Raw genomic sequence first — 26,258 nt, 5'->3', positions numbered from 1 at the left:
GTAGACCTGAGATGCAGAGTTATGTTTTACTTCCTAAGCTCATTGTTCGAGGTTTGTTCCTGGGCAGTGAGCCTTGGAAAGTCTTGCTGTGGTGGGCATGGTTCCTACATGTGGTGCGTTGGATGCAAGCTGCTGGTGGCTTCTAGGAAGGTTCCTATTTCATGGAAGGTTCTTCCACCTCTTTGTGGAAACTTGCTGGAAGCTTCGTCCTGGAGGCAACTTAATGTCAAGGACCATCTTCCACCTAGGCTTCCACAAGAGTGGCCCAAGGATTAGGTCATTCATCTTAGTGGAGGAACTTCAGTTACACAAAGAACTACTCAAAAGCCAACAAAGTGAGCTACCTGATACATGGTCTAATAGACTAATACTCTCAAGTAGTTTTTCTTTTGTGTGTTGTTTGCAAGAGCCTTATTCAAATGATAGTTAGGTGTCCTAAGCGAGAGTGGGTAGAGAGTCATAACTAGACTTTCAAGTCAGTCATGCATATACTGCTTATACTCAATGAAGACTGACCACTAATATTTTTACAATGGTATTATTTAGAAGCCACATAGATTCTCCTTTAACTTTACAAGTACGGCTCCCTGAAGAAGAGAACAATATTTCGCCAAGCTTGAGGATTGAGGCACTCATAAAGCAGTACAGCTCAACGAGGAACTTTGTATGGATTATATGGATTTGCTAACTGAGTCGTGCAAGCCTCACAATAAGGAGGAGGGTGTCACTTGTACTCGTGGCACGTGCCATTTGGAAACGCAGTGTCTACGGCAGACCTTAGGTAAGTCTAGAAGAGGATGGCTGATGTTTGACGACTCTAAGCTTTGCAAATTACTTGCATGATTGCATTAGTCCTTCAGAGTTTAGCACCTGCATACCGCTTTGTAGGTGATTGTACTGATACAACCAGCTGTTATTGCATGTTTGCTGGCATTTAACATCGTTGTCATGCTGTGCCTCTAGTCTGCCCTCGTTGGATAAGCGTAACATGGTACGTACACCTTGTGAACACTAGAGAAATTGGTGGTATATAAGAAAGACATGGAAAGTTTTTTTTTGGTGTCTCCTTAACAAAGGCTCATGGCAATCATAACTTCAAATCACAATGGAGAGATGAAGAGTTAATTAACATTTATGCTTGAAGATTGTGTGTGAAATTGTATGCCTCAAAGATTTTTGATTGTATATGTTACGTCCCCAGACGTCAAGATGAGCTCCTAGGCTATGTCCGGCCAAGTGTGAACATGGTCCTTTGGTTAGGGGGGTTAAGGAATCCTATAAACGGGACCCTAGGCTCGCGAAGGACCTATTTGGTGTGATCACCACACTTGGACCCTAGGTCCGTGGCAGCTCTACCCACCCACCCTTATCTGTGTGGGCTTGGTGGTATGGGACACTGGCCCTTGTTGTGGCGACTAGCCCGTTGGCTGCAAGCTCCCAGGCTCGGGTGTGAGTCCATATTGGCTCTTCGGCTGGGAGGTGAACATGATATCTGCACTCTACGCCTGTCTTTGTGTGGGTATCATGTCGTGTGCAGCATGGATCCGATAAGGGACTAACATCGGTATTAGAGCTTCTTTCCTACTTGCGCACTTGACAATGTGCAAAAATCCATCACAACTCATGAGGCCGAGATGGCCTAGCCTGACAGGCTGTCTACAGTCTTGCATATGATGCATCACCCAAGGTTGTTCACGTTTGACATATGGGACAACTTGTACGTTCTGTTCTGTACCATGAACTAGTACATTTTGTTCAGGACTAGTTCAACAGTTTGACGTCAACGTCGGGGCCTCTATTGATGGGCCAAAACAACCAGCTTTGAACATGGTGGGCTGCATTTTTGGCCCTTTTTCCATGTGCTTGGGCTCTAGCCTTTTTAGCCCTTTATGCTGGTGAGCTCTTTTCCCTCATGTTTATCCTTTAAAGACTAGACTGTAGGATAAAATAACAAGTCTTCTATGTTTTAGTACCGCTTGTCTTCGGAGGTGTATTGATGGTATGTGACTGTTCGTGTCAACCTTGGCATTAAGCCCTTAATGTAGCATCGTATACCACGAAGAGGCCTTTTTCAGGTACATTTTGTAGTTTATGAGCTGTCAAGTCTACTTGATTCTCTATGGTATGCAAAAGGTGGACGCACATAGGTATTAAGGCAAGGAGTCCCCTTTGTGCAGGCAAGCTGAGTGTGCGGTGCCATGAATCAGTCTTGAGGCTGCCGCATGGGCAGTCCATATAGTGAAGTTCACGTGGTAGTGCGCAATTTAGAGGCGGCAGCATAAAGCGCACGCACTGTAGAGGTGGCAACAAAAGTGTGCACATTGTAGCCTATAGGCCCCACATTGGACGATCTGTTAGGTTCATAGTGGTAGCCTACATGTTTTGTTCATGTGTCTTATGTGTGAAGTAGGCAGCCTGTCATTTTTTTTGGCCTATTTGATTCATTGCCCAACATAAAAATGCCCAAGGGTCACACTTTTTATTTAAGCGTAAACACCGCATTGATAAAAAACTCACCCAATTAACCGGCCACTTAGTTTGCAACTTGCAAATCTCAACTTCTTATTTTTGGGCGATTTCCCAGGAAACTTTATCACCTCCCTCAAGTGGTTAAGGCTCAAGGGCGGTTCGCTTCCCTGGTAGGTCTAGCGCACCGTGTCGCGGGTGTGACACTCGGTTTCGGGTCACCCTCTATTCCCAAGGAACTTTATTACCTCCTTCAAGTGGTTAAGCCTCAAGGGCGGTTCGCTTCCCTGGTCCCTCTATTTAAGCGCACTGTGTCGCGGGTGTGACACTCGGTTTTGGGTCAACGTCTACCCTTTCTCGAGTGCATAAAATTTGGTTACACAACTCACACACACCCACACCCACACACACACCCGAGAAGAAGATTGTTTTAACGTCATAGAAAACTATCCCAAGAGACCTTAAAGATCTATCCGACGAGGAAAGTTGAACTCAAGACCTGATATTCAAGAGGGAAACGGTATAACCAATCTACCACACTTGGGTGATAGAAGTTTGTGATTGGCAAAACGAATGCAATGATCAATTGTGTCTATGACCTCAACGCAAAGACCCTATCCCTAAAACCTGTCCGCCCTTTAAAATCAAAGGAATCGTCCTCGATTGCAAGGTATAGCAAAAGAAAAAGGAAGTAGTAAAAGGATGTCCATACTTAACATTTACACAATGTTCCCCTAAGTAAATCGGACGAGTGATCATTCAATCATGTGTCACAAACTGCTGACATGTCAAGTCACTGAAGACCGGAGCCGACTTGTAGATCTCGGTTGAGGGGCCTAAACCCTAGAAACAATAAAAGAAGTAGAAGTTCTCACCAACTTGCAGATCCTCGCCGAGTGGGACAAATTATTAATGTGCTACAACCTATGGGTTCTCGTCCGATGGGGCCTATAATAATAAAAGTAGGACCTATACTCACACACACAAAAGGTTAGTGTAACAAACTGATGGCGTGGCATGACTGTACGGTAGTCTTGTAATTCGCGTTGATAGGGTGTAGGGATGTTGAGTTCTACGTTGAGTGCTGACGTAGTAGCCTGTACGGAAATTCGCGTTTCTCGTTGTAGATTTCAGGCAGTTTGGCGAGTGTGCTTTTGGACCAAGATGCTTTTAGAGTACAATGCTTTTCATGTAATGCATTTGGATAGGCATAGAGCCTTTAAATATGCAGTTAGGACTCACTCTTGGGCATGCTTCCGTGTGAAGGTGAGAGACGTGATGCCATTGTTCTATTAATATAAGTAAATACCGAAAAGGGGCGCCGGGGTTTGGGGCCAGTGCTCTCTTGGGGTGGAACTCCACCACTCCACGTCTCGTATGCCGTGTTTCTTTTTCAGTTTAGTTGTTTTGAAGCATCTAAAGTCTGTTTAGTCTGTCCTTTTCCGTTGGCACGTGGTACCCTCCCCTTGAAGTGGTATCAGAGCTTCAGTCGTGTGCTTTTCTGAAAGCATACCAATCCTACCCAAAACAGATAGAGCACAATGGCCTTCATAGATTCAACAGAGTGCTTGAAGTTTCTTCTCAACGAGCTTCGCGGCATACTTTCATGGCATCTCAACAGAATCTCCCGATGTTAGAGTTTTCAACAGTTTCTAAATTACATTTTACCCCCTTTGATGCCCTAGGTGGTACCCCCTCCTCCGACACTAGAAAGTATGAGTGCTCTAAACCGGCAATCTTCGTAGCCGTCTGTTCCGATCGGGGGAGTCTTTAGGAACATGGTGCAACCGTTTGTTCCGATCAGGGGCAATCGCCTCTGCCACCGGTGTTGCCACCACCTCCCCCACCACCACCGCCACCAGGATATAATGGTTGGAGCCCATATGGATATCCTTTTATTTGTACCCGGGGTACACACCTTAACAGCCAAAAGATTTCAAAGATAGCGGCACGAATTTAAAATTTTTGATCTTTTCTGGGTGAAAGATCAGAAGAAAGCTTTGCAATTCCTCCAACAATTCGACATCTATGCCTTGGGGAACTACACGGAAGAATCCAAGATTTCTCGAGCAGCGGGATTTCTTAAGGATAATGCTATGCAGTGGTGGAGCTCAATCACGACACAACTGCATACTCCAAGGAAATGGCAAGCTTTCAAGACATTTTTTGCACGCAGTTACATGATTTCCCTCTTTGAAGTTTAGATCTTGTTGGAATTGGGCAACTTGAAACTGGTTTCCACAGAGACCATGGAAGACTATAACAAAAGGTTTCTCGACGTCTACCTGCTGGTGTCTTTCTTTAAGTTCATTCCCTTGGAGGACCAGTGTGAGTGATGGACTGCCACCACCCTTACACGAGTATTCTCTGTCCAAACAAGTCTCAACCATGCAAGAGCTTATGGACCATGCAACGGTCGGATATAAGCTTATGAAAGGAAAGCTAGAGTTTAACACAAAACAACAAACTAGAATCCTTGATCACAACGAACAACTCCTCGAGATTCTTGTGAAAGTCAACCTCAAAGGCCTCGTTTGACACCTCAACAACGAGATACTTTATTACAAGAAGACCGATGTTTTGGATGCTTTTAATCAGGGCATAACTATTTTAGTTGTCCCCTTCGAACTGACAGAGCCCCAATTTTCTTTGGCCTAGGAGCCACTAAAAATTTCATCCATCCACAATTCTTGAAGCAAATGGACTTTGATTATGATGCACATGGTGGAGAAGTTGAAGCCGAGTTAGCCACGGGACAAACTCAGAAGGTGGTACTGCTCATTGATGCTCTTTCAATGACTTTTCAAGGATACCATGGACAAGCCGATTTGGGCAATTGCGAGGTTCTCTTGGGCATGCCTTGGCACGACAAGAATGACGCGACACTCTAGATCCGGTATCGTGCGATCACCTTGATGGAGAAGGACAAGCCAATCGTCCTCAAAGTTCGGCTGTCCGAACAAAAACCATAATGATTTTTCTAGTTGATTTGTATTTAGATACTTCTGAGCTTTGTTTGAGAAATTACTGTTTGAAATTTGTTTGAAATAGATTGTATTTGTTTTAAACTTGTCTTGGTGCCGATTTGAGAATTGTTTGACTTTGGTTTTAATGATTGGTGATTTACTCTGGGAGGAGTATTGACGAAAATTGGTGTTTGAGAATGCTTGCTCATACTTATGGCTTGGACCCTTTTGGTTATTTGCGGAGGGAGTATTGAATGTTCCCAAAGTGCTGTTTTTCCTCGTGGCCCGGACCTTGATGGTTATTTACGGGGGGAGTATTGAGAAGTCTGAGTAGTGGTCACTCTAAACAACTCAAAGTGACGCAGCCTGCGGTCTGGGGAGCGTTTGGTTGTAAAAGGTCTCTATATCTCATGGCATTGACCTCTTTAGGTTATTTGTAGGAGCAGTGATGAGGGAGTCATCAAACAACTCATGGTTCGGACCGGGATGGTTATTTGCAGGGGGTGTGTTCATCGGCGACTATCTATATCTATGTCTTAGAGCATGCATATGTTTTGTTGCATTGTGATGTGCCAACCACCGAATATTCCTAATTGGGTGAGATTGCATGGGTATGTAATCTTAGTGCATCGAGACACCCGTTCAAGATCAGCGCGGTCTGGGTATAATGGCTAATTTTGCGATGCCGGAATTTCAAGAGCTTCGATCTGGAATGAGAAAACTGATTGTCCCTTTGAATGATTTGAACTACCTTGAGTTGTTTTGCAAATAAAATTGTAATTGCGGACGATCACTATTCTTTCAAGAAGGGGGGATGTCACAAACTGCTGAGCCGACTGGCAGATCCCGGCTGAGGGGCCTAAACCCTAGAAACAATTAAAGAAACAGAAGTCCTCACCAACTTCTAGATCCTCGCCGAGTGCGACAAATTATTGAAGTGTTACCAACTTATGGGTTCCGTTTGATGGGGCCTATAATAATAAAAGTAGGACCTATACTCACACACACAAAAGGCTAGTGTAACAAATTGATGATGTGGCATGACTGTATGGCAGTCACGTAATTCACGCTGACAGGCTGACGTTGACGTGGCAGCCTGTACGGAATTCCACATTTCTTGCTGGCAGATTTCAGGCAGTTTGGTGAGTGTGCTTTTGGACCCAGTGCTTTTAGAGTTGAATGCTTTTCATGTACTCCTTTTGGATAGGCATAGAGCCTTTAAATATGCGGTCAGGGCTCACTCTAGGGCATGCTTTATGGTGAAGGTGCAAAGATGTGACGCTGCCGTTGTATTGAGTTAAAGCAATATAAAGAAATACCGAAAGGGGTGCCGGGGTTTGGGGCCAATGCAATCTTGGGGTGGAACTCCACCACTCCACGTCTCATGTGCCGTGTTTCTTTTTCAATTCAGTTATTTTGAAGCGTCGAAAGTTGGTTGAGTCTGTTCTATTGTGTTGGCATGTAGTACCCTCCCGTTACAACATGCATACTTGTGTCGTGATGGTAATGTGCATAAAAGGGAAAAGCTAGCATACAACAGCTCGAGTGCATCTCATCCTCTTGACGGCTCTCTTTCTCTATCTCCTGGCATTGATGCATTTTTTGTTGCAGTGCTTCAACGCCAGCTGCAAGAGATGCAATGGCAACTCGTAGAGTTGCACGCCATGCCAGCCCAATTTTGCCTGCCTATTTTGGCCTGAAGCACTTTGTCTCAAGTTTCATCCTGGTCCCTTCAAAGGGGAGAGGAAGGAGTGTGAAGAGATAGCCATTGTCTCATGACTGGCAAAATGGATGGCCTACTTAGATTTGTATCATTTTACTGATGCCGAGCGGATCGGTCAGGTACAAATGATGCTGCAAGGCAAGGCTTATAGGTGGTGGACAGGGTTGTACTCTCAGCCAATGATTTAGGGAGATTTTCAGTCTGCCTTTCACGCTTGCTTCATGCAAGTGGACAGGATTGAATGCTACATAAGACTGTTTAAGTTGGAGATGGGAAAGAATGCTATTGACGCCTACTCATAGGAATTTAAGGACCTTGTCCACAAGACGACGGCCTGAAAGTCATTTTATAGATGCTATATCTTTTCGGATTGCTGCTGGACCCGATTGCGAGTACTCCTCGATAACTTAGTTAGTCCTTGTGCACGCACAGGTTTTCAACTTAGTCTATCTGCTCTAAGTCAAGGTCGGTGTCAGGACAACAAAAGTTAGGTAACGGGTCGATGCAGGGAACGACAAAAATTAAAACCTTTTTTCTTTCCACACGGTAGACACGGAGTGGTGGAGTTTCACTTCCAGATGCACTGGCCCCGAAAACCTTGATGTCCCTTTCATTATCTCTTTTATATTGATCGTCCACATAGGGAGTATGCCGAGAGGAGCACTCTCAGATATGCGACTGCAAGATTGAGAAGAGTGTCCCCTAAGGCTCTTATTATTAAAGGCCACTGGCTAAAAGGCATCCGATACAAAAAGCTGGCACTGGTAATTGCTCTAAAAGCATTTGCTAAAGTTAGCACCAAAAATCTCTTCAATTTTGTATCTCAGATCGACAGAGCAGTGCCCAACTGAATGATAGATACTCCGATCCAGTTTCGCTCACGACTTCCCCGGACTTGAACCGCTGCCGTTTCATATGGGAATGCTCTATCCAAAGGTAGCAGCGTTTATTATACGATAATTTGTAAGGTGGAATGATCCAAGTAAGCCAGGTAGCGATAGTGGCTGATTTGTAGGATAGAAACGTGGTGCGTAGGTTGCTTAGCACTTGCTGCGCAAAGCCACGCTTTTTCAATCGTTTGATTATTACACGAGAATCAGCACCTGTCATTTGCTCTGTGTTTTGCAAGCCAGCCGTACAACCATGCCATCATTGATGATCCCTCCTCAGTTGAGATGCCACTTTAGCACTTTTGTGGGAGTACCTCTAGCGGCATACCATATGCCGGACGATTGTGACTGCCTCAAATATAGGTCTAACCTCGGGTAACCCTAGGAACAGGGGTCCTGCCTCATGCTAGGCTACCGGTTGGGCACAACACATGACACGAACAGCCGAGAAGGTACCTCTACCTTAGATGTGGCCGGACACAGCCACAACACAGCCTTCACTCCTAAACTGCTCTTGAGAGATACTGCAGCCACCATCGGACAGAAGATGGAGCTCTAATAAAGAGGGCCCTTGAAGCTTGAGGAGTCTTGGCCTTGGCACTTAAAAATTGAAGCTTGAGGAGGCTTGGGCCAAGCCCTCCCTATGGGGAGGCCCTAAGTTCCAATGGCCACCGAAACCCCCGGTAAACTTGGTGAAAATAACTCTATGCCCAAACTTTCCTTCTGTCTGAAAACGGTCACTGACCGTTGGGCAGTCCCTGTTACCGTACCCGACAATATACCCCTTCAAGAACGCTGTCCCTGGGACGTCTCCTTGCGAACCCACCTGCCAGCCACCATTCTGTCCGTTCCAAGTCCGTCCCCATCCATTACCGGCCCCATATGGGCGTTCCCCTGCCCTAGGCTGCCGTCCTGCTTCCTCATGTTTCTGTGGCTGTGAGTGCCTTCCTACCAGTCCCATGTATACAAAGAGATTATTGGTTCAACAGTCATTGAGTCTATACTGTTGCACACGTTATGCTATTGTTATGTAAGTAGTCATGTTCAGCTCAGTTATAAGTTCACCACTTGCTGTTATTCTTCAGTTGTACAAAGCTATATCTGAGTGAGGTTTCATGCACACTACACTGAGAGACCCCCATCAGAGAGACATAGCACAGCACGACACATTTCTCTTCTAAAAACGAGTGTATGTGTGTAGATCTGTTGCTGTAGGACTTTCATATTTTTTTGGAAGTGTGAACTATCTTTTGTTTATTTTCATGACCCATTACAGACGTCTCTTTCTGAAGCTGACTTGATGGATTGTAGGAGCATTTCACGGACAAATGGCCAAGCAAGAAGCAATGGGCTTTTAAGTCCTCCGAGGAACAGGGATGAGGGGCATGCGTCTGAGCAGTCACGGGTTGATAACAGAACATCCATCCACCGGAAGGAGGTTCTGCCTCGTTTTGACATGCGAGCAGCAGAAGAGAGCTTGTCACTTTATTGCAAGCCCATCGAACTTTACAACATCATACAGAGGAGAGCCCTAAGAAATGTAATTGTTAGTTCTAGCATATTGTGTTTCTCAGTAGTCTTTTTCCTTTCTATTTCTTATAGATTCATTCACTTATTGTGAAATTTAATTTATATTGTGAAATGACTTGATTTTTGTGGTGGAGTTTAAATTCTAGGGCTAAGTCTTTGTGATGTCTTATCCTTGTTTGTTTAAACTTGAGTTCTTGTTTCAACTTTTAGTCAAGTAAGGTTCTTTAACTTATTTTGCTTATGCCTTATCTAAATTTTTTTAAAAGTGATTTTTAAAAATCTAGTTTTAAGTAAATTAGTTTTTCCCTTATCTTTTTTCTTGTGTCCCTTGTTTTGGTATTTTTGTGAGTGTTTTAGCGTATCTTATAAGTCGTAAGTTCAAACTTTTTCTGACCTTATGAAGGTATATAGAATGCACATTGGGAAGTGGTTCATTTGGCTGTGGGCTATTACGTGCATACATTTACAGGCAGATCTTTATTGCCTTTTTCCTTCCAAAAGTTTGATAGGCAAGTTTCTGAAAGAAGGTTTGTTGAAGGCGAAAGCACTAATATTTTATCATTGAAAAGTTTGATGCACGACACTGCAATCAATAAACTTGCTCTCTATTGATATTTTGCCACTTCATGTTAGACTTCTTAGCTTATAATTATGCAGTGAACTTGATTGGAGATGTTTGGCTGGAAGATTTTGTGATTGCTGACCTTTTTCTGCAGCCTGTCTTTCTGCAACGTTGCTTAAGATACAAAATAGATGAAGCGCGGCAAAGACGGTATGGTAGTTGATAATTTTTCTTCTTTTGTTTTTCCCAGTTTTTTGAAAGAAAAAACAGGCTATCTGTTGGGTAATGGATCCTGGCTTGGCTGTTAACATTTTTGTGAGTAAAGCTATCTTTCATTTTGTTGCAGGATAAAGCTAACAATCTCATCTCTTAAGGTGACAGTAACTAAATGTGATGCTCGCTTGAGCAATAGATTAATATTGGAGGAGCAGGCGTTTCAGTCTGTACTTTTGATGTTAACAACTCCTGTGACTAGTGCTAAAGCGGTATGCTTGAATGAAAGACTTATTGCTTAGTCTTACACTTGCTTGCAGATTTTTATTTATTTTTTGATAATCTTTTATTATTTTCAGGGAAACTCTTGCTTTCGGCTCAGTCAAACTCGTGTCTTGAGAACTATGTCTTTAAGTTTGTCTGCTGCTCACAGTAAAGAGCAGTCATCAGTCACTTTTCTTCTCCCAGAATTAAAGAAGCTGCTACTTACTGTCAAGAGAGATGGTGCTGTTATTGTTTTTATCACTTCTGGTATATTTTCATATGCATAGTTGCAGCTATAATAACCAACTACCTCTAGGAACTAATGAGCACACATATGTACAGCGGAAATTAACTCCTCCTGTAGTGGGAATGATACACCAATCGAATCTTCAGGTACTATCAATCTGTCAGGTGTTATCTGAATGATGTTTTGGAGATTTGGCTAGCTTTAAGTGAGACTACATTAATAAGACTTGCATGTTAACATTTCTGTAAGAGATCCTTAGGGTGAAGTCTCTGGATAAAAGCCTGCCCAAATGATAATGCTGTAAAGGTAGGATTTACGGTGTCAGGTATAGTATGAGATGAGAAGCAATGTGGTGATTGAGTAAACCACATCGGCTGGCTATTATCCCTACCAGTCCAAAGGAAGTTCGATATTAATCATTGGTCATAATTGATTCTTAGAGTCTCCTCATGCTCCGCTTTCAGTCATCGGGTAACTTTATTTGGCGTTGATCTTGCTTCTTGTCTTTCTCTGGATTGTTTTTCCATTTATGGGGACTGTTTTTAAGCTATGGGTCTTATGTGGGGCCTAGCTTTTTGTGGGCTTGGATATCTGAGAGAGAACATTGGCGGGTCCTTTTTCTTCGATTCTAATGATGCCCTTGTTTTAGTTCTTCGATGTTTCTGGATCCCATGTAAAAGGCCTTCCACCCCCTTTGCCAGCTGATATGTTTGAGGACATTCCAAATTGCTTTGGAAGTTTCCTCTCTCAAATGGTTCTAATTTCTTTCAAGGCGTGATTGTCACCAGAGCATGGAGCTCTAGGGGTACCAGCAAAGTTGTTCTCTTAGGTGAAGTTCTTGTAGCCACCATGCACATTGCACATGTTATTACTCTTTGATACACTAGTGACACCGATAAATTTGCATTGGACATTTTAAGGGGGCCAAGCTTGTATCATACCAGACAGAGGGACACACTAATGGATGATAGCACATTTGGCTAGTAAAATTGTGAGGATGATGTAGAGTTAACTCATGGCACATGACCTTTGCAGAATGAATGTGGCTATATACCCTATATTGGTGACTTCAGCTCCAGTTTCGTGTAATGCTACATCTCCTCCTTTTTTTGTGTGCTTGTGGTTTTCCACACATGCTCACAATGTGTGAAGGACTCTAGGGCTAGGGTTTTTGTGTCTAACTCAAAGATGCAATGGATCACTGCTTACTGCGTACGCTCTAGGAAGGTGGTCCTATCCTATTTGTGAGTCGGAGCAAGAGTATATCCTTTTCGCGCAATGTTTTACTTTCTCTAGAATCTCTCTTTTGTCTTAAAGAACTCGGTTTTTTCTCTCTAAAAAATTCTCTCCTTCAGTTCTGCTTCTAAAATCTGCTGGGTTCTCTCTCTAGAATTCTGGCTGATTTCTCTTAAAATATCCACAGGATTTTCTCTTAAACAAAGCTTTCTATTTTAACATAGAAACTCTCTCTTTTAGAGTCTTGAGACTAGTAGATTCAGAGGATACCAGTGAAGGCTAGGACATGTCAGTTTTGTCATATGGAACGAGAGACAGAGCTGCATTATATATGCCATTGTCCAGAGTACTACGAGATACAGGGCCGTTTTCACCGTCTTCTCAGAGGGGGTTGTGGACCATTGTCTAGAGTTATGAGATACCAGGATCAGAGATGCCTTGGTTCGTATCTTTTAGAGCTGCGTAGACACAGAGAGGGTCTACTGAGGGGATCAGGCGGAGAGAGCCTGTCCCATAGATAGATCACAGACTTTTTTCAGACTAGCTACTGTGCAGGCAGAGGGGCAGCCACCACAACAGGTTTCAAAGTCCACCTTCACCAGAGGTAGATTGATTGACCGAGCCCTTGAGCTCGGGAGATCCAGACACCCATGACTACGAGGAGCATCACGTCATCGATGGAGACTACAACAAAAGATCAGGACTACTCTACTACTAAACTATAGCGTAGGAGACACCCAATTAGAGTGCTTATCATGGATGACATTGACGAGATTCGACAACCACCGATGCTGGACAGCTTGGGAGACCGATGACAACGATGATGTTTTTCACCCTCCTCATCCCTTATGAGATTGTATCTTTGATTTTTGCTAGAGAGCTTGTAGTCCCCCCTCATAGTGCCTTACAATTTTATTTTAATTGTTTAATTTTTTTTCGGACATTTTATAAGATTCTCTAGGAATGTAACTTTTTGGGTCTCATAGGTCATTTTAGCCTTTGAAAACATTTAATATAACATTTCATTTCGTTTCTTTCTCTCTATTGATGGCAAGACCATCGCATAGGGAATTGCGGCCTATGAGACACATGAGGAGATCCACATTACGGTTTGCAACTGCAATGGGGACCTATTGACACATCCAGAGAGGCTTGAGGAGGTGAGGGACCTCATTCTCTTGACAGAGACACATGAGAGCCCATAGAGGAGTCTACTGAGGATTCATAGCTTTCAGTGGAAGTCCTCACATCGAGGAAGTACTCACCAGCACACTATACGAGGATTGGGAGGGGTGGCTATATTCTTTAGACACGGACTCCAGAGTAGGATATAGATTGTTGCACGTGACCCCAGGCCCGTTACCTTTGGTTTTGCTTTGAGCTATCACAGAAGAGGATCATCTACATTGCCCTCTGCTACTTCCCCCCCTCAGGATCCAGACTTAGTACTACAGGGACGGAGAGAGATGGGGAAGAGAGACCATCCCCATACACATGTTTGTCGGATGAGATTATGGAGTCCTCTACAGTGGGGGAAGTCTTCTTCATGGAGACTTTAGAGCGAGGACATGTTGTGACCAGTGTGAGACATACGACACAGAGAACCCGGTGGCACTACACGCCACACATGAGGAGGATACCATGAGAGATTCAGCAGACATAGCCCGCATCACAGAGTACGGCCATCATTTTCTCAGATTAGGCTCTCAGCATTGTCTGGTTATTTATAACAGGATGGCCCAGTGGCCCACTTTAGGAGGGCTGACATGCATATCACATGGAGTTACAGCTGGTTGGGGGGGTACTGTGGATTACATCATGGGATCTAGAGAGGCTATTGACCTGCTTAGCGCTCTCACCATTCTACCCATACCTATTAGAGCCAACCACACCTATCTCGCACTCTCCCTCACTGAAGAGGCCAACCCTCCACATCCACGACACACCCCCCACACACCACGATCCATTTCACACATGAGCTAGCCCCCTTATACTTGGCAGAGGTCGAGAAGGGACTCGTTTTACTCCAGCCCTCTACGCCACTACCCATGCTCACCTCCCACATCACATTTGTCCTTCAGACATCGGCCATTAGCTCTTTCCCGCATACCACCCACACAGGCCACATCCCCCCCCCCCAAAAGGGACTAGGCCACAGAACAGATGGTGCGATGATGATTTTAGAGACTTTTATCACCGGCTGCGCACCGGACCCCTGGGGAGATCACTGATTGAGAAGCCAGATGCTAGATGAAGATACTGACATGCAAAAAGCGACGAGCTTTAGAGGATGCACATGAGCTAGAGCTATACCGCTTATTCATGAGCATGGACAGTGCCACCTCATGGCGCACCTATGAGAGCGACGCCCGACTACTACTGAGGACCCACATGTATGTCACGATAATGCAAAGAGACTCTATGAGGCACCAAACCATCCTCCGATTTCACAACCACCCGGACCTTGACCTAGGAGCTCTTCTTCTTCACTGCAGAGATGGTCAAGAAGGCCATCCACCCCCTACAACACCGCCAGTCTTTAGATCATACATGGCACATGCTTACAGAGTGAGCACCTTATTTACTCCACTGCTAGTATAGCCCCGTTGATTGCACATGTATTCAACCGGGCTTTATAGGGGAGGGCTTCATAGAGAAGTGGACTCAGCACATCATCGTGCAATCCACAAATTTGTGGACACCATGGACCGAAGGAATTACAAGACTATCATGATTGGCCATACAATGGCAAAACTATATGGGGTAGTACTTGAGGCTGAGCTTAGTTCATATGGAGAAATTGAGGGCCTACGTGCTCTTGTCGAGGCAGTGTTTAGGCGAACCTTCTCCACCATCAACCACATCTTCGTTATGCGCTGCATCATTGATGGGACAAAGGTGCGAAAGAAGAAGCGTTATTGCTGCTTTGTGGACTTCCGCAAAGCGTTCGATACAGTCCCATGGGAGAGGCTGTTTCGATGACTTCAAAGTCTGGTGATACCATCGGAGATGATATGGGCCATCTATGCTCTCTATGAGAGAGTGACTGGGAGAGTTTGGTGTCCAAGTGGCATGTAGAGTCCATTGCTAGCACCATTGGTGTTAAGCAAGGTTGCCCCCTGTCCATGATCCTCTTTGGATCCTACATTGACGAGATCTCTGACTACAGCTTACGAGCGAGAGGGACAAGAGCTGACCTAGCGGGTACTCCAATCCACATTATGCTATATACTGATGACATTGTTTTGATTTCAGAGTCATCAGAGGGCCTGCAGAGTTGTTTGAGCGCCTTGGATGAGTTTTGTACACGCAGAGGACTGAAAGCGAACCTTGAGAAGACCAAGGTCATAATCTTCCACACCTCCAGGTCAGTTTGGTGAGCAGCCACATTTATAGCAGCACGAGGTACAATCGAGGTGACCCCTCTTATGTCTATTTGGGAGTCACCTTCACTAGTAGACAGAGCCCCTTCCCCATGGCTCAGGCCGCCACTAATAGACTCACTCGTGGATATGCTTTGGCCATGTAAGAGCGGAGATGTCATCATGAACACTTTCAGGAGCCCCGCACGAAGCGGTGGCTTAGTCACCCTAGCCATGATGTACGCAACGACAGTGTGGACACCCGGGTTGATAGATAGCCTGTGGGCATGAATCGAGAGACCACATGTATGTATGATTTTCCGCTTGTTTCGAGGCAAGCACACAGTGCCATAGGACATCATCAGGGCAGAGCTCGCTATCCCCCTCATGGTAGTGAAGGCACTCTCTCAAACGGTCTACTTTATCCGGAGTGAGAGAGCTCCTAGCTAACAATCACACTACAACGATTATTTCCTTACCGTACTCGAGGACGGGTTCATACAACGACCACGCTATATGGACACGTACATGCCACATTTCACAAGTGGTGATTGGTCAGCTCTAGCGTATCATCACACAGACTAGAAATAGTGTTGGGGCGAGATCATGACATTCCCAGGGAGGAGAGAGTCTGTTGAGTATGCAGAGAGGAGGTGGAGAGTGAGGAGCATTTTGTTTGCAGACGCAGAGCTTATGATGATATTTGAGGCATATACGAGTCATAACTTAGAGGGCAGCCTACCCTCCGTGAGATCATGCACTCTCGAGATCCGAGAAAGTTGGGATGCTACTTGCTAGAGAGGCATAGAGATACACTTCTGCAGCCACATAAAGAGACATGTACGGACTGCACGCTCGGCTTGGGCGTGGGTGGGACAATCACTTCACATGCGTTTGTCTAAAGGTCGCTTGGATGCGGATTACTCCCCATCCAAACTGGCCTTAAGGATAGCGAGGTTGGCTGTTGCTGCAACATCTGTTTTTTCTCACCGACTCCATGAGGATCGTCTCATGGAATGTGCAAGGCTTAGAAAAGCCCAAATTTCAGAGCATCATCTTTGTGAGAGCTAATTGCATTAGACAATGTGGTTAGATTTTGTGTGGTCGCTATGAGACATTTTCGTCAGCTGCATTTGGACCTAGAGGTATCCAGAGAGGGGTATGTATGACTATTGCGGACTCATGCAGCATGCCATTGTGGGCAGAGGTATTATTGTGCCAGGCAGAGCTCAGTGGATTACTATGCAGGTTCAGGGTTGCCTCATGGGTTTCCTGAACATATATGCGCCCAATGCGGCAAGTGCACGAGAAGAGTTTTGGTCTCTTATTGTAGAGTCTTTGCCGCATGCAGAGCAATGGTGTGTTGGGGGGGACTTCAACATGTTGCGGACCCCTCTGCCCCTCTGACAGGATTGGAGGTGGCCATGCTACCGTGCAGGGGGGCTGAGTTGGCAGCTTGGGAGCGTCTATGTATGACTCTGAGGGTTTCTGATATTTGGCAGCACCCAGGCTTTGTGAGGTCCCCAGATAGCTTGTCTTTGTCTCGCTTTGACCGTAGAGTAAGAGGAGTGAATCTATCTTGGATAGCTCGCTTCTAAGCAAGTGACCACATGTGTGACATGGGGGGGACCTGTTTGCATCCAGGCAGGGACTACTTTTTCCGACCATGCGCCAATGATTCTCACTTTGACAGACAGACAGAGGAGGGGGGGGGGGTGGGGGGGGGTTGCAATGCTGTGCATCGTTGAGAGAATCTTGCTAGATCCAGAGCTTAGAGAACGAGTGGAGGCATTTACAGAGAGCTTGGACACTGTCAACAAGACGGGCACCACGTGCCAATAGAAAAGAACAGACTGAACAGACTTTTAGCACTTCATTAACAACTGAATTGAAAGAGAGAGATGACACGCGACACTGAGTGGCGGAATTCCACCCCAGAGAGTATTGGCCCCAAACCGTGGCGCCCCTTTCGGTATTTCTGTATATTGCATCAACACAATACTAGTCGGTACTCGAGACTCTGCACCTTCGCTAGGAACCATGCCAAAGAATGAGCCCTAGCCTCATATTTAAAGGCCCTTGGCTTGAAAAGCAGTTACAGTAACAAGCCTTTAAAACTCAAAAGCTTCTGGTCCAAAAAGCAATGCCAAAAGCTACCAGCGTAATTTACGGAAATCCGTATTGCCTGCCACGTCATTAGCCAGCGCAAAACGCGGGAATTTCCCTGCTGCCCTTAGGGTTAGGGTTAGGGTTTTTGGCAGCAAAATTAGGGGTTTGCAGGTTTTAGGGTTAGGGTTTCCAGAATTAGGGTTTGCAGGTTTTAGGGTTAGGGCTTCCAGAATTAGGGTTTCAGCAGTTAGGGTTAGGGTTCCCAGAATTAGGAGAATTAGGGTTTGCAGGTTTTAGGGTTAGGGTTTTCAGAATTAGAGTTTCAGCAGTTAGGGTTTTTGGCAGAAATTAGGGTTAGGGTTTCTGCTCTCGGGCAACCACGTCATCACTTTGTGACTGTTTAGTCCCCTCGGCCACATCTGTAAGTCGGCTCCATTCTTTAGGCTTTGACACGTCAGCAGTTTGTTACATCTCCCCTTCTTGAAAGAGAGTAATTGTCCACGATTACAACATATCTGTAAAACAACTCAAGTTAGCTCAAAAATTTCCGAGGGACAATCAGTTTGCTCTTTTTATTAAGGAGTTAACTTCTCCTTTCTGCTCTTTTGATCAAGGAGTTAGCTTCTTTTTTCGGCTGTTTTGATCAAGGAGTTAGCTTCTCTTTTCTGCTCTTTTGATCAAGGAGTTAGCTTCTCCTTTTGACTGTTTGGATCAAGGAGTTAACTTCTCCTTTCTGCTCTTTTGATCAAGGAGTTAGCTTCTTCTTTCGTCCAAATCGGAACTCTTGATATTCCGGCGTAGTAAAATTAGCCATCACACCTAGACTGTATTGATCTTCCACGGGTGTCTTGATGCACTAAAATTACATAGCCAGGCAATCTTATCCAATTAGGAATATTCAGTAATTGGCACATCACAATGCAACACAAATGCTTACATATGCATGTTACAAGACACAACAAACAGTGCCGCTGAGCACTCCCCCAAGACAAACGGTCTGCGGTATGAAGTTTCTCAACGACTACCTCGTCACTTCCCCGCAAATAACCTAAAAAGGTCCGGGCCATGAGCTCAGAGGGCTGTACAACCAAACGCTCCCCAGACCGCAGTCTGCGTCGCTTGGAGGTTCAAGCATACAACCAAACGCTCCCCAGGCATCGGCCTGCGTCGTTCGGAGGTTTTCTAGCATACAATAAAACGCTCCCTAGGCATCGGCCTGCGTCGTTCCAAGGTTCAAACAATACCAAAACAGTATTTTTCACTTCTCCACCCAGGAGTAAAATAACCAATCAATGAAACCAGTATTAAAACCAGATTCGAACATTTCAAATCGGCATCAAAACAGGTTCAAATCAGATACCATCCATTTCAAATAGATTCCAAACAGGATCACCAAACAAGATCAAACAAAACTCAACTTAAAAAGCAATTGCGACATCGGTCGAGCTCGAAAAGTCGATTGATTTTCCATCCTGAAACCTGCACCAAAAATTAGGGTTAGGTTTCTTTCCATAAGGTCGTAGCCGAGCACAGCATGGTCCATCAGCTCTTGGACAAACAATGTTTCTTTGGCGACGATGGTAGTCCCAAGAGATAGCAATCACACCGAACCTCCAAGGTTATCAACTCGAGAAGAGACATCTACTGAGAGATGTCGAGAAATTTCAAGTTATAATCTGCTAGGGTTTCCATGGCAAGCATTTCAGGATACCCCACTCTGCTAGAAGTTGCACTTCGAAGGAAGATGTCAGAAAACATATAATTTCGGACAAAATTTTTCTTGAAAGCTTGCCAAGTACTTTGAGTATGCTGCTTGGTAGCTATCAACATCTGCATGGCACTGCCTCTGAGAAAAACAGTAACTCGAAACAAATCTTGGATCCTTCTTTTGCAAGTGATCTTAATGGCTTATGGCCTGTAAGACATGAGCGGTGAAGACGGGAGCGCGCCCGATGTGCGATGAAGTAAGGGTGGGAGTGGCTAACAAGATCCCTCAAATAAAATTCCAATAGCTCTGTCTGCTCTTTTGTAGGACCGGTATGGTTTTAGAAAAGCACACGCCTGATGCTCTGATACCCCTGTCACAAGACGGGCACCACGTGCCAATAGAAAAGAACAGACTGAACAGACTTTTAGCACTTCATTAACAACTGAATTGAAAGAGAGAGACGACACGCGACACGGAGTGGTGGAATTCCACCCCAGAGAATATTGGCCCCAAACCTTGGCGCCCCTTTCTGTATTTCTTTATATTGCATCAACACAGTACTAGCCGGTACTCGAGACTCTGCACATTCGCCAGGAAGCATGCCAGAGAATGAGCCCTAGCCTCATATTTAAAGGCCCTTGGCCTGAAAAGCAGTTACAGTAAAAAGCCTTGCAAACTCAAAAGCTTCTGGTCCAAAAAGCAATGCCAAAGCTAACAGCTTAATTTACGGAAATGCGTATTGCCTGCCACGTCATCAGCCAGCGCAAAACGTGGGAATTTCCCTGCTGCCCTTAGGGTTAGGGTTAGGGTTTCTGCAGTTTTAGGGTTTTTGGCAGCAAAATTAGGGGTTTTAGGGTTAGGGTTTCCAGAATTAGGGTTTACAGGTTTTAGGGTTAGGGTTTCCAGAATTAGGGTTTCAACAGTTAGGGTTTTTGGCAGAAATTAGGGTTAGGGTTTCCAGAATTAGGGTTTGCAGGTTTTAGGGTTAGGGTTTTCAGAATTAGGGTTTCAGCAGTAAGGGTTTCTGGCAGAAATTAGGGTTAGGGTTTCTGCTCTCGGGCAGCCACGTCATCACTTTGTGACAGTTTAGTCCCCTCGGCCACATCTGTAAGTCGGCTCCATTCTTTAGGCTTTGACACGTCAACAGTTTGTTACAGACACGTAGGACACTCCTGCTGGTAGAGTGGCCTCTGGAGTGGCTGAGCTTAGTTGCTTCTTCCTCCAAGAGTCTGCAGCTTGCTTGGCTACAGCCACGGAGGAGGAGAAGCGTCTCCAACAGGGCATTATTTCCTTACAGAGGATGCATGAGCAGCATCCAGACAGTCCTTGGTTGGAGGAGCGGATGTAGCTCGCTAGGCAGGAGTTGGCTAGCATTGAGGAGCGGCGTCATGAGTTTGCCTTCCATCAGCAGGCATCTTAGTGGACTCAGGTGGGTGACAGAGTTACTGGTGAGTTTTTGGAGACGGCGGGGCCACGCTATGCGCACACGAGACCCAACGGATCAGTTGCTTCAGAGCTCGAGGATATGCGTGCAATTGCTATTGATTTTTACCGTGATCTGTTGTCAGGTGAGCCTCAGTTAGAGCGTCACAATGCATCTAGTGAGCAGGTTTGGGCACAAATGCCTTTCCTTTTTACAGAGAAGATGCGACAAAGACTTGAGCTTCCTCTCCAGCTAGAGGAGCTCCATGAGGCCCTCAGAGTACTCCCTCGAGGTACTTGTCTAGGAGAGAGGATGGTTTGAGGAGCTCCATGAGGCCCTGAGAGTACTCCCCCGAGGTAGTTGTCTAGGGGAGGATGGTTTGACTCCCAATTTTTTCTTGGAGTACTCGGACTTGCTTGGTTCAGATCTTTGCAGCGCATTCTAGTATGTTTTGCACATTGGCAAGATGCCTGATGTTGCTAATTGGACTATTTTCTTATTTTTAATTGTTTATTCTCTTTTTTCAAGGATATTTTATTATGTGCACTAAGAACTGTTAAAAGATTGTAGCTACAGGAACTCCCATCAAGAACGGACAAACTCTGATGTGTCATTTGATGGGTGACGGTAAACATCGTGAAGGAGTTCCCGTAAGTTCGGTGGAAAGGGTCGGGTTACGAGTGCCCCTGATGCGTCACATGATGGGTGATGGGTGCATCAGTAAGGAGGCATCCCGTAGGCTAAGGAGGAAATCCGAACTGAGTAAGAAAATACGCGTAAGAACGCAAGCACAAGAATAAAGATGGGTTCAATGAAGCTTTTTACGAAAAGCAGGAACAATCGCGGGAAGGCAGACGCTTTACCGCGAGGAATCTATGTTTGCATTGCATTCGTGCATGTGGTTGCATCCAGGGACGCCTGGGAAGTGTTGTGAAATGCATTGGTTTTAACTTACAAGGTTTTATTGAGTTTTTGGGCAGGTTCAGACCAATTTTAAAATATGCCGGCCGCCCACTTAATAAGTGGGCAGCCACTTAGAAGATAAAGCAACAAAACCAGCTAACGCATTCTCTCTCCCTATTTTGGGTAGAAGAGCGGGAAAAAAAAAAAAAAAAAACCGGCCGCGATCTTTACGCGAGCAGCTATTCGTGCCGTGGCCAGGGAGCTATAAAAGCACCACATGCCCTCACTCAAAGGGAGTACCAACGTCAGCAAGAGAAGACTCTGCCGCAAGAGATCGCGAGACTACGAAGCACGGAAGTCGCTTTTCCCGCGCAAGAGCGACAGGTATCTATTGTGGATTCGCCATACGAATTGTTGTCACGTGTTTGTGTGGTTTGTTTTGCAGGAATCTCCCGTCTTACGGGAAGGCCCTTCACGTTAAGTACGGCTTCACGCCTAAGTCCCTTTACGGGAAAGTACGGCTTCGTGCCTAAGTCCCTTTACGAGAAAGTACAGCCTCGTGCCTAAGTCCCTTCCGGGAAGGAACGACCTTCGGGTCTAAGATTACAGAACGGAGGGGTTTCCTCGGGTTCTCGTGCTTGTATACGAATTCTCCCTGAATAAATGAATACTCTTAACGGGGGGGGGGGGGGGGGGACCAGCCCATCTTCTGGTCCCGAATACTGTGTCGATCTTCTCCCTTGTCTCACATTTGCAAAGTATTTTAATTTTCAGATTTTCGAGTGCTCGTGTACGCTCCCGTTTTGTGACAGTGGTATCAGAGCTCGGACTCCTCTCTTTCTCTGCAAAGAAGGACGATTTCGGGAAGAACGGGAAGAACCATGTCGAGCCAAGGGAGAAGCGTTGAAGAGGAGCTTCAACAAGTGCAAGCTTAGCTTGCGGAGTTGCAACAAATCTTACTGTTACCAGACGTCCAAAAGCTTTTGGGCGGAATGATGAAAACGAATGGAAGTGATGCAGCCAAGCATCTAGACAACACTGTTGGCGTGAGACCACAGGAGGAAAGAGAAGAAGAACGTGCCGAGGTGCACAAAGGATCTTCGGATAGGAATGAACGGCCTACTTCAAGGAAAGGCCAGGAAAAAGCGCTCTCTGTTCTAGACGAGAGCAAGGACATCTCTGTCTCATCTCCAACTTACTCTCCTGATTATACTTCTACTTCTCGATCATCTCGTCAGAAGAAGGAAGCAGCTACTACTGCCACTACCCTACAGCAACCTAAAGATAAACCTCGATTCAAGAAGCAAGGTCGCAAGTCTCAACATCGCATGAGAGTCTTCAAATCAGGCGACAAGGACATCAAGTTCGAAACCTACAACGGACGGAGAGACATCTCCAAAGCACTGTCCTTCATCAGATAGTTTGAAGTCGCCTTTACCAATGGGCACGTCACAGAAAAATCCAAATTACGCCATGTTAGGATGCACCTCAAGGAAACGGCAAGTATTTGGTGGTTAGCCAAGATTCTGGAAGGTTCTCAGGCCAGAACTTGGGAGAGCTTTAAATCTGAATTTTATGAACAATTTCTTCCGCCTGACTTCGAGCAAGACATACGGAAGGAATGGGACTGGCTTGCCCAGAAGGAACATGAAAGAGTAACGACTTATGTGGACAAGTATTGGTCGGTTCTTCTGAAGGTCACTCCCTTCATGAAGATTGCCGACGAGGAAAAGAAACGAAAGTTCGAAGCGGGTCTCCAACTGCAGCTTCGAAAGAGTATGAAGGTATATCCGCATGATACTCTTCAGAGGATGATGGAGTCAGCAATCATTGTTGAGGATTTGCACTCAACTGGGACGCCCTGAAAGATGGAGCATAGCACTTACCGTGCAAGACAAAGAGGGGTCTACGATGACCAAGGGGGCCAAGGAAGAAAACGTCCTCCATCTAGAGACGATGATCATTCTAAGAAGCCAGAGGGCAATGGCAAGCGAACTATGTACCTTTCTCCTACACAACTTCAAACTTTCAGAGAGGAAGGAAGATGCTTCTACTGTGGCGAGAAAGGACATATGAAACCGGATTGCCCGCTAAAGCAGCAACGGCAAGAACAAGCCTCTACGAGGCAAGAGAAAGTAAGGAAGGAACCCGCGCTACCAAGCTCGAACTCAATTCCAGATGTTCAAGGAAACACAAAAACGGAGAAAGGGAAGCGTCAACTTCTAAAGGGCTGGGGGTCTTTGAACAACCAGCGAGTATTGATTCTTTATGATCCAGGATCCACGGATAACTTCATCTCCCTGGATACTGCAGAACGTTTGTGCCTTACACCGGCTCAGCTTGGCACACCGGTTACATCCGGATCAGCATTCGAGGGGTTGACAACCAATGCAACTCCCGTGCAAGGGTAGCTCAATCTTCGGATTTGAGAGTACAAGGACCGTGAATCATTTTTGATGGCACCTATGGAGGGATGTGATATCATCTTGGGTATGCCATGGCACTTTCACATGACACCTATTCCCGATTATGTGGAAAAGACCCTCACTTTTGATCATGGGGGTAAGAAAATAAAGATTCAAGCTGATGCAGGAGATTGGCAGTTCCCAATTGCAAGCCATATCTCCATTAAGAAAGAAATGAAGAAGTGTGTTTCTGCTTACTTGATTTTTGCAAAGGATAAAACTAGTAGGGACTCTCTCTCTAGGATGGAAATTAAGCGTCTTCAATTCATTGAAAAGTACAAGGATTGTTTCACGGAGACACTTCCTGATGAACTCCCTCCGGTACGCCCGGAAGATCACCGCATAGATCTCATACCGGGTAGCTCGCCTCCCAATCAACCCCCTTATCGGGTGGGTCTTGCTCAGCAAGAGGAAATTTTGAAGCAAGTCAACGAGCTTCTAGAGAAAGGGTTAGTACGACCAAGTGCTTCACCCTACTGCTCTCCAGTTCTACTGGTGCAGAAGAAAGATGGCACGTTTCGAATGTGCATAGACTATCGGTCTTTAAACAAGATCACAATCAAGAATCGCTTTCCGATCCCTCGGATTGATGATATACTTGATAAGTTGCAAGGTGCTAGTGTCTTTAGTCGCATAGACTTAAAGAGTGGGTATCATCAGATACGGATCGCCCCTGAGGATGTCCATAAGACTGCTTTCCGCACAACCTTTGGACTATATGAATTTTTGGTAATGCCTTTCGGCTTGACCAATGCTCCTGCGACGTTCAATCGCATGATGGACCGCATTTTCAGCCCGTATCGAGCTTTTACGGGAGTATTCTTTGATGACATACTCATCTTCTCTAAGTCAGAAGAGGAACATCGGAAGCACTTGGACTTAGTGTTTCAAGAATTGCGAAAGCATGAGTTGCAGGTGAATGCAAAGAAGAGCGAGTTCTTTCTCTCAGAGATACACTATCTCGGCAATATAGTCTCTCACAATCAAGTGAGTATGGATCCTGCCAAGATCCGAGTGGTAGAAGATTGGCCTATTCCCACTACGGTACATGATGTACGTAGTTTCCTGGGATTATGTTCATATTATCGAAGGTTTGTCCGAGGATTTGCTCATGTAGCAGGACCACTTCATGACTTGACAAAGAAGAAGATTCCTTTCAGATGGGGATCGAGACAACAAGGAGCTTTTGATCGGCTCAAGTACTTGCTAAGCCATGGGCCTATTTTGATAGTGCCTGACTTAAGAAAACCATTTGAGGTTCACTGCGATGCTTCAGGCGATTGCATCGGAGCAGTGTTAAACCAAGAAGGCCATGCAGTGGCCTACGAAAGCAGACGGCTTAAGGATGCAGAGTTGCATGCATCAATCTACGAAAAGGAACTCACGGCTGTGATTCACGCCTTATCCAACTGGAAGCACCATCTTCTAGGAGCGGATTTTGTGATCAAGACTGATCACCAGAGTTTGCGGTATTTTCTTACGCAAAGGAAACTATCTGAGAAGCAGATGAGATGGGCAAACTTTTTGTCTATGTTTCACTTCCAGATCCTTCACACGGCTGGGAGTAAGAATGTGGTCGCAGACGCATTGTCTAGGCGGCCAAGGGTGAACGCTATCACTTCGGTGTATCACCAAGAATTAGAAGCACTACCGGATTTGTATCCGAATGATCCAGACTTCTCCACCATTTGGGAAAAGCTACATCATGGAGAGAATGAGTTTCCCTATTCCATTCGGGACGGTTATCTCTACACCATCAGGCCATATGTGTGGCGGAACCATTAAGAAAGAAGATCATGGATGAAGCACACGCTTCGCCTTATGTGGGTCATCGGGGTATTCTCTCTACGACCTTAGCAATAGAAAGATATTTCTTTTGGCCTAGCCTTAAAGCAGACATTGATAAGTATGTCAGGGAATGCTTGGTTTGCCAAAAAGTGAAGTATGATCGGCATAAGACGCCTGGGTTGCTACAACCATTGCTTGTGCCTAATGAACCCTGGGAAAGTATTGCCATGGACTTCATCATGGACCTCCCTAGAACTCAGACTGGAAATGACGCGATCTGGACCATTGTGGACCGGTTTAGCAAGCAAGCACACTTTATACCAGTCAAGAAAACGATCAAAGCAGATCATATGGCTAGGGTCTTTCTAGCACAGATCTTTAAGCATCATGGAATACCTAAGTC

General features: G+C 45.4%; 1 protein-coding gene across 2 annotated transcripts in view; it reads left to right on the top strand.

The window, feature by feature from the left end:
• The window catches only part of EMF2 (VEFS-Box of polycomb protein), a 158,163-nt gene that overhangs the window by 34,426 nt on the left and 97,479 nt on the right, over positions 1-26,258 (top strand). Inside the window, exons 3-7 of one of the 2 annotated variants that reach the window (XM_086528400.1) lie at positions 9,357-9,585; positions 10,292-10,347; positions 10,484-10,622; positions 10,710-10,881; positions 10,957-11,007. In XM_086528400.1, coding sequence (XP_086384526.1) covers positions 9,357-9,585; positions 10,292-10,347; positions 10,484-10,622; positions 10,710-10,881; positions 10,957-11,007 — 647 coding nt within the window. Of the gene's footprint in view, positions 1-9,321; positions 9,586-10,291; positions 10,348-10,483; positions 10,623-10,709; positions 10,882-10,956; positions 11,008-26,258 lie in introns of both variants that reach the window. The other variant, XM_086528401.1, reaches the window with a different exon arrangement.

Source organism: Adiantum capillus-veneris, chromosome 14 (genome assembly GCF_014529385.1).
Source record: "Adiantum capillus-veneris isolate H3 chromosome 14, ASM1452938v2, whole genome shotgun sequence".
Lineage (NCBI taxonomy): Eukaryota > Viridiplantae > Streptophyta > Polypodiopsida > Polypodiales > Pteridaceae > Adiantum > Adiantum capillus-veneris.
This window is presented reverse-complemented; position numbering and strand designations above follow the sequence as displayed.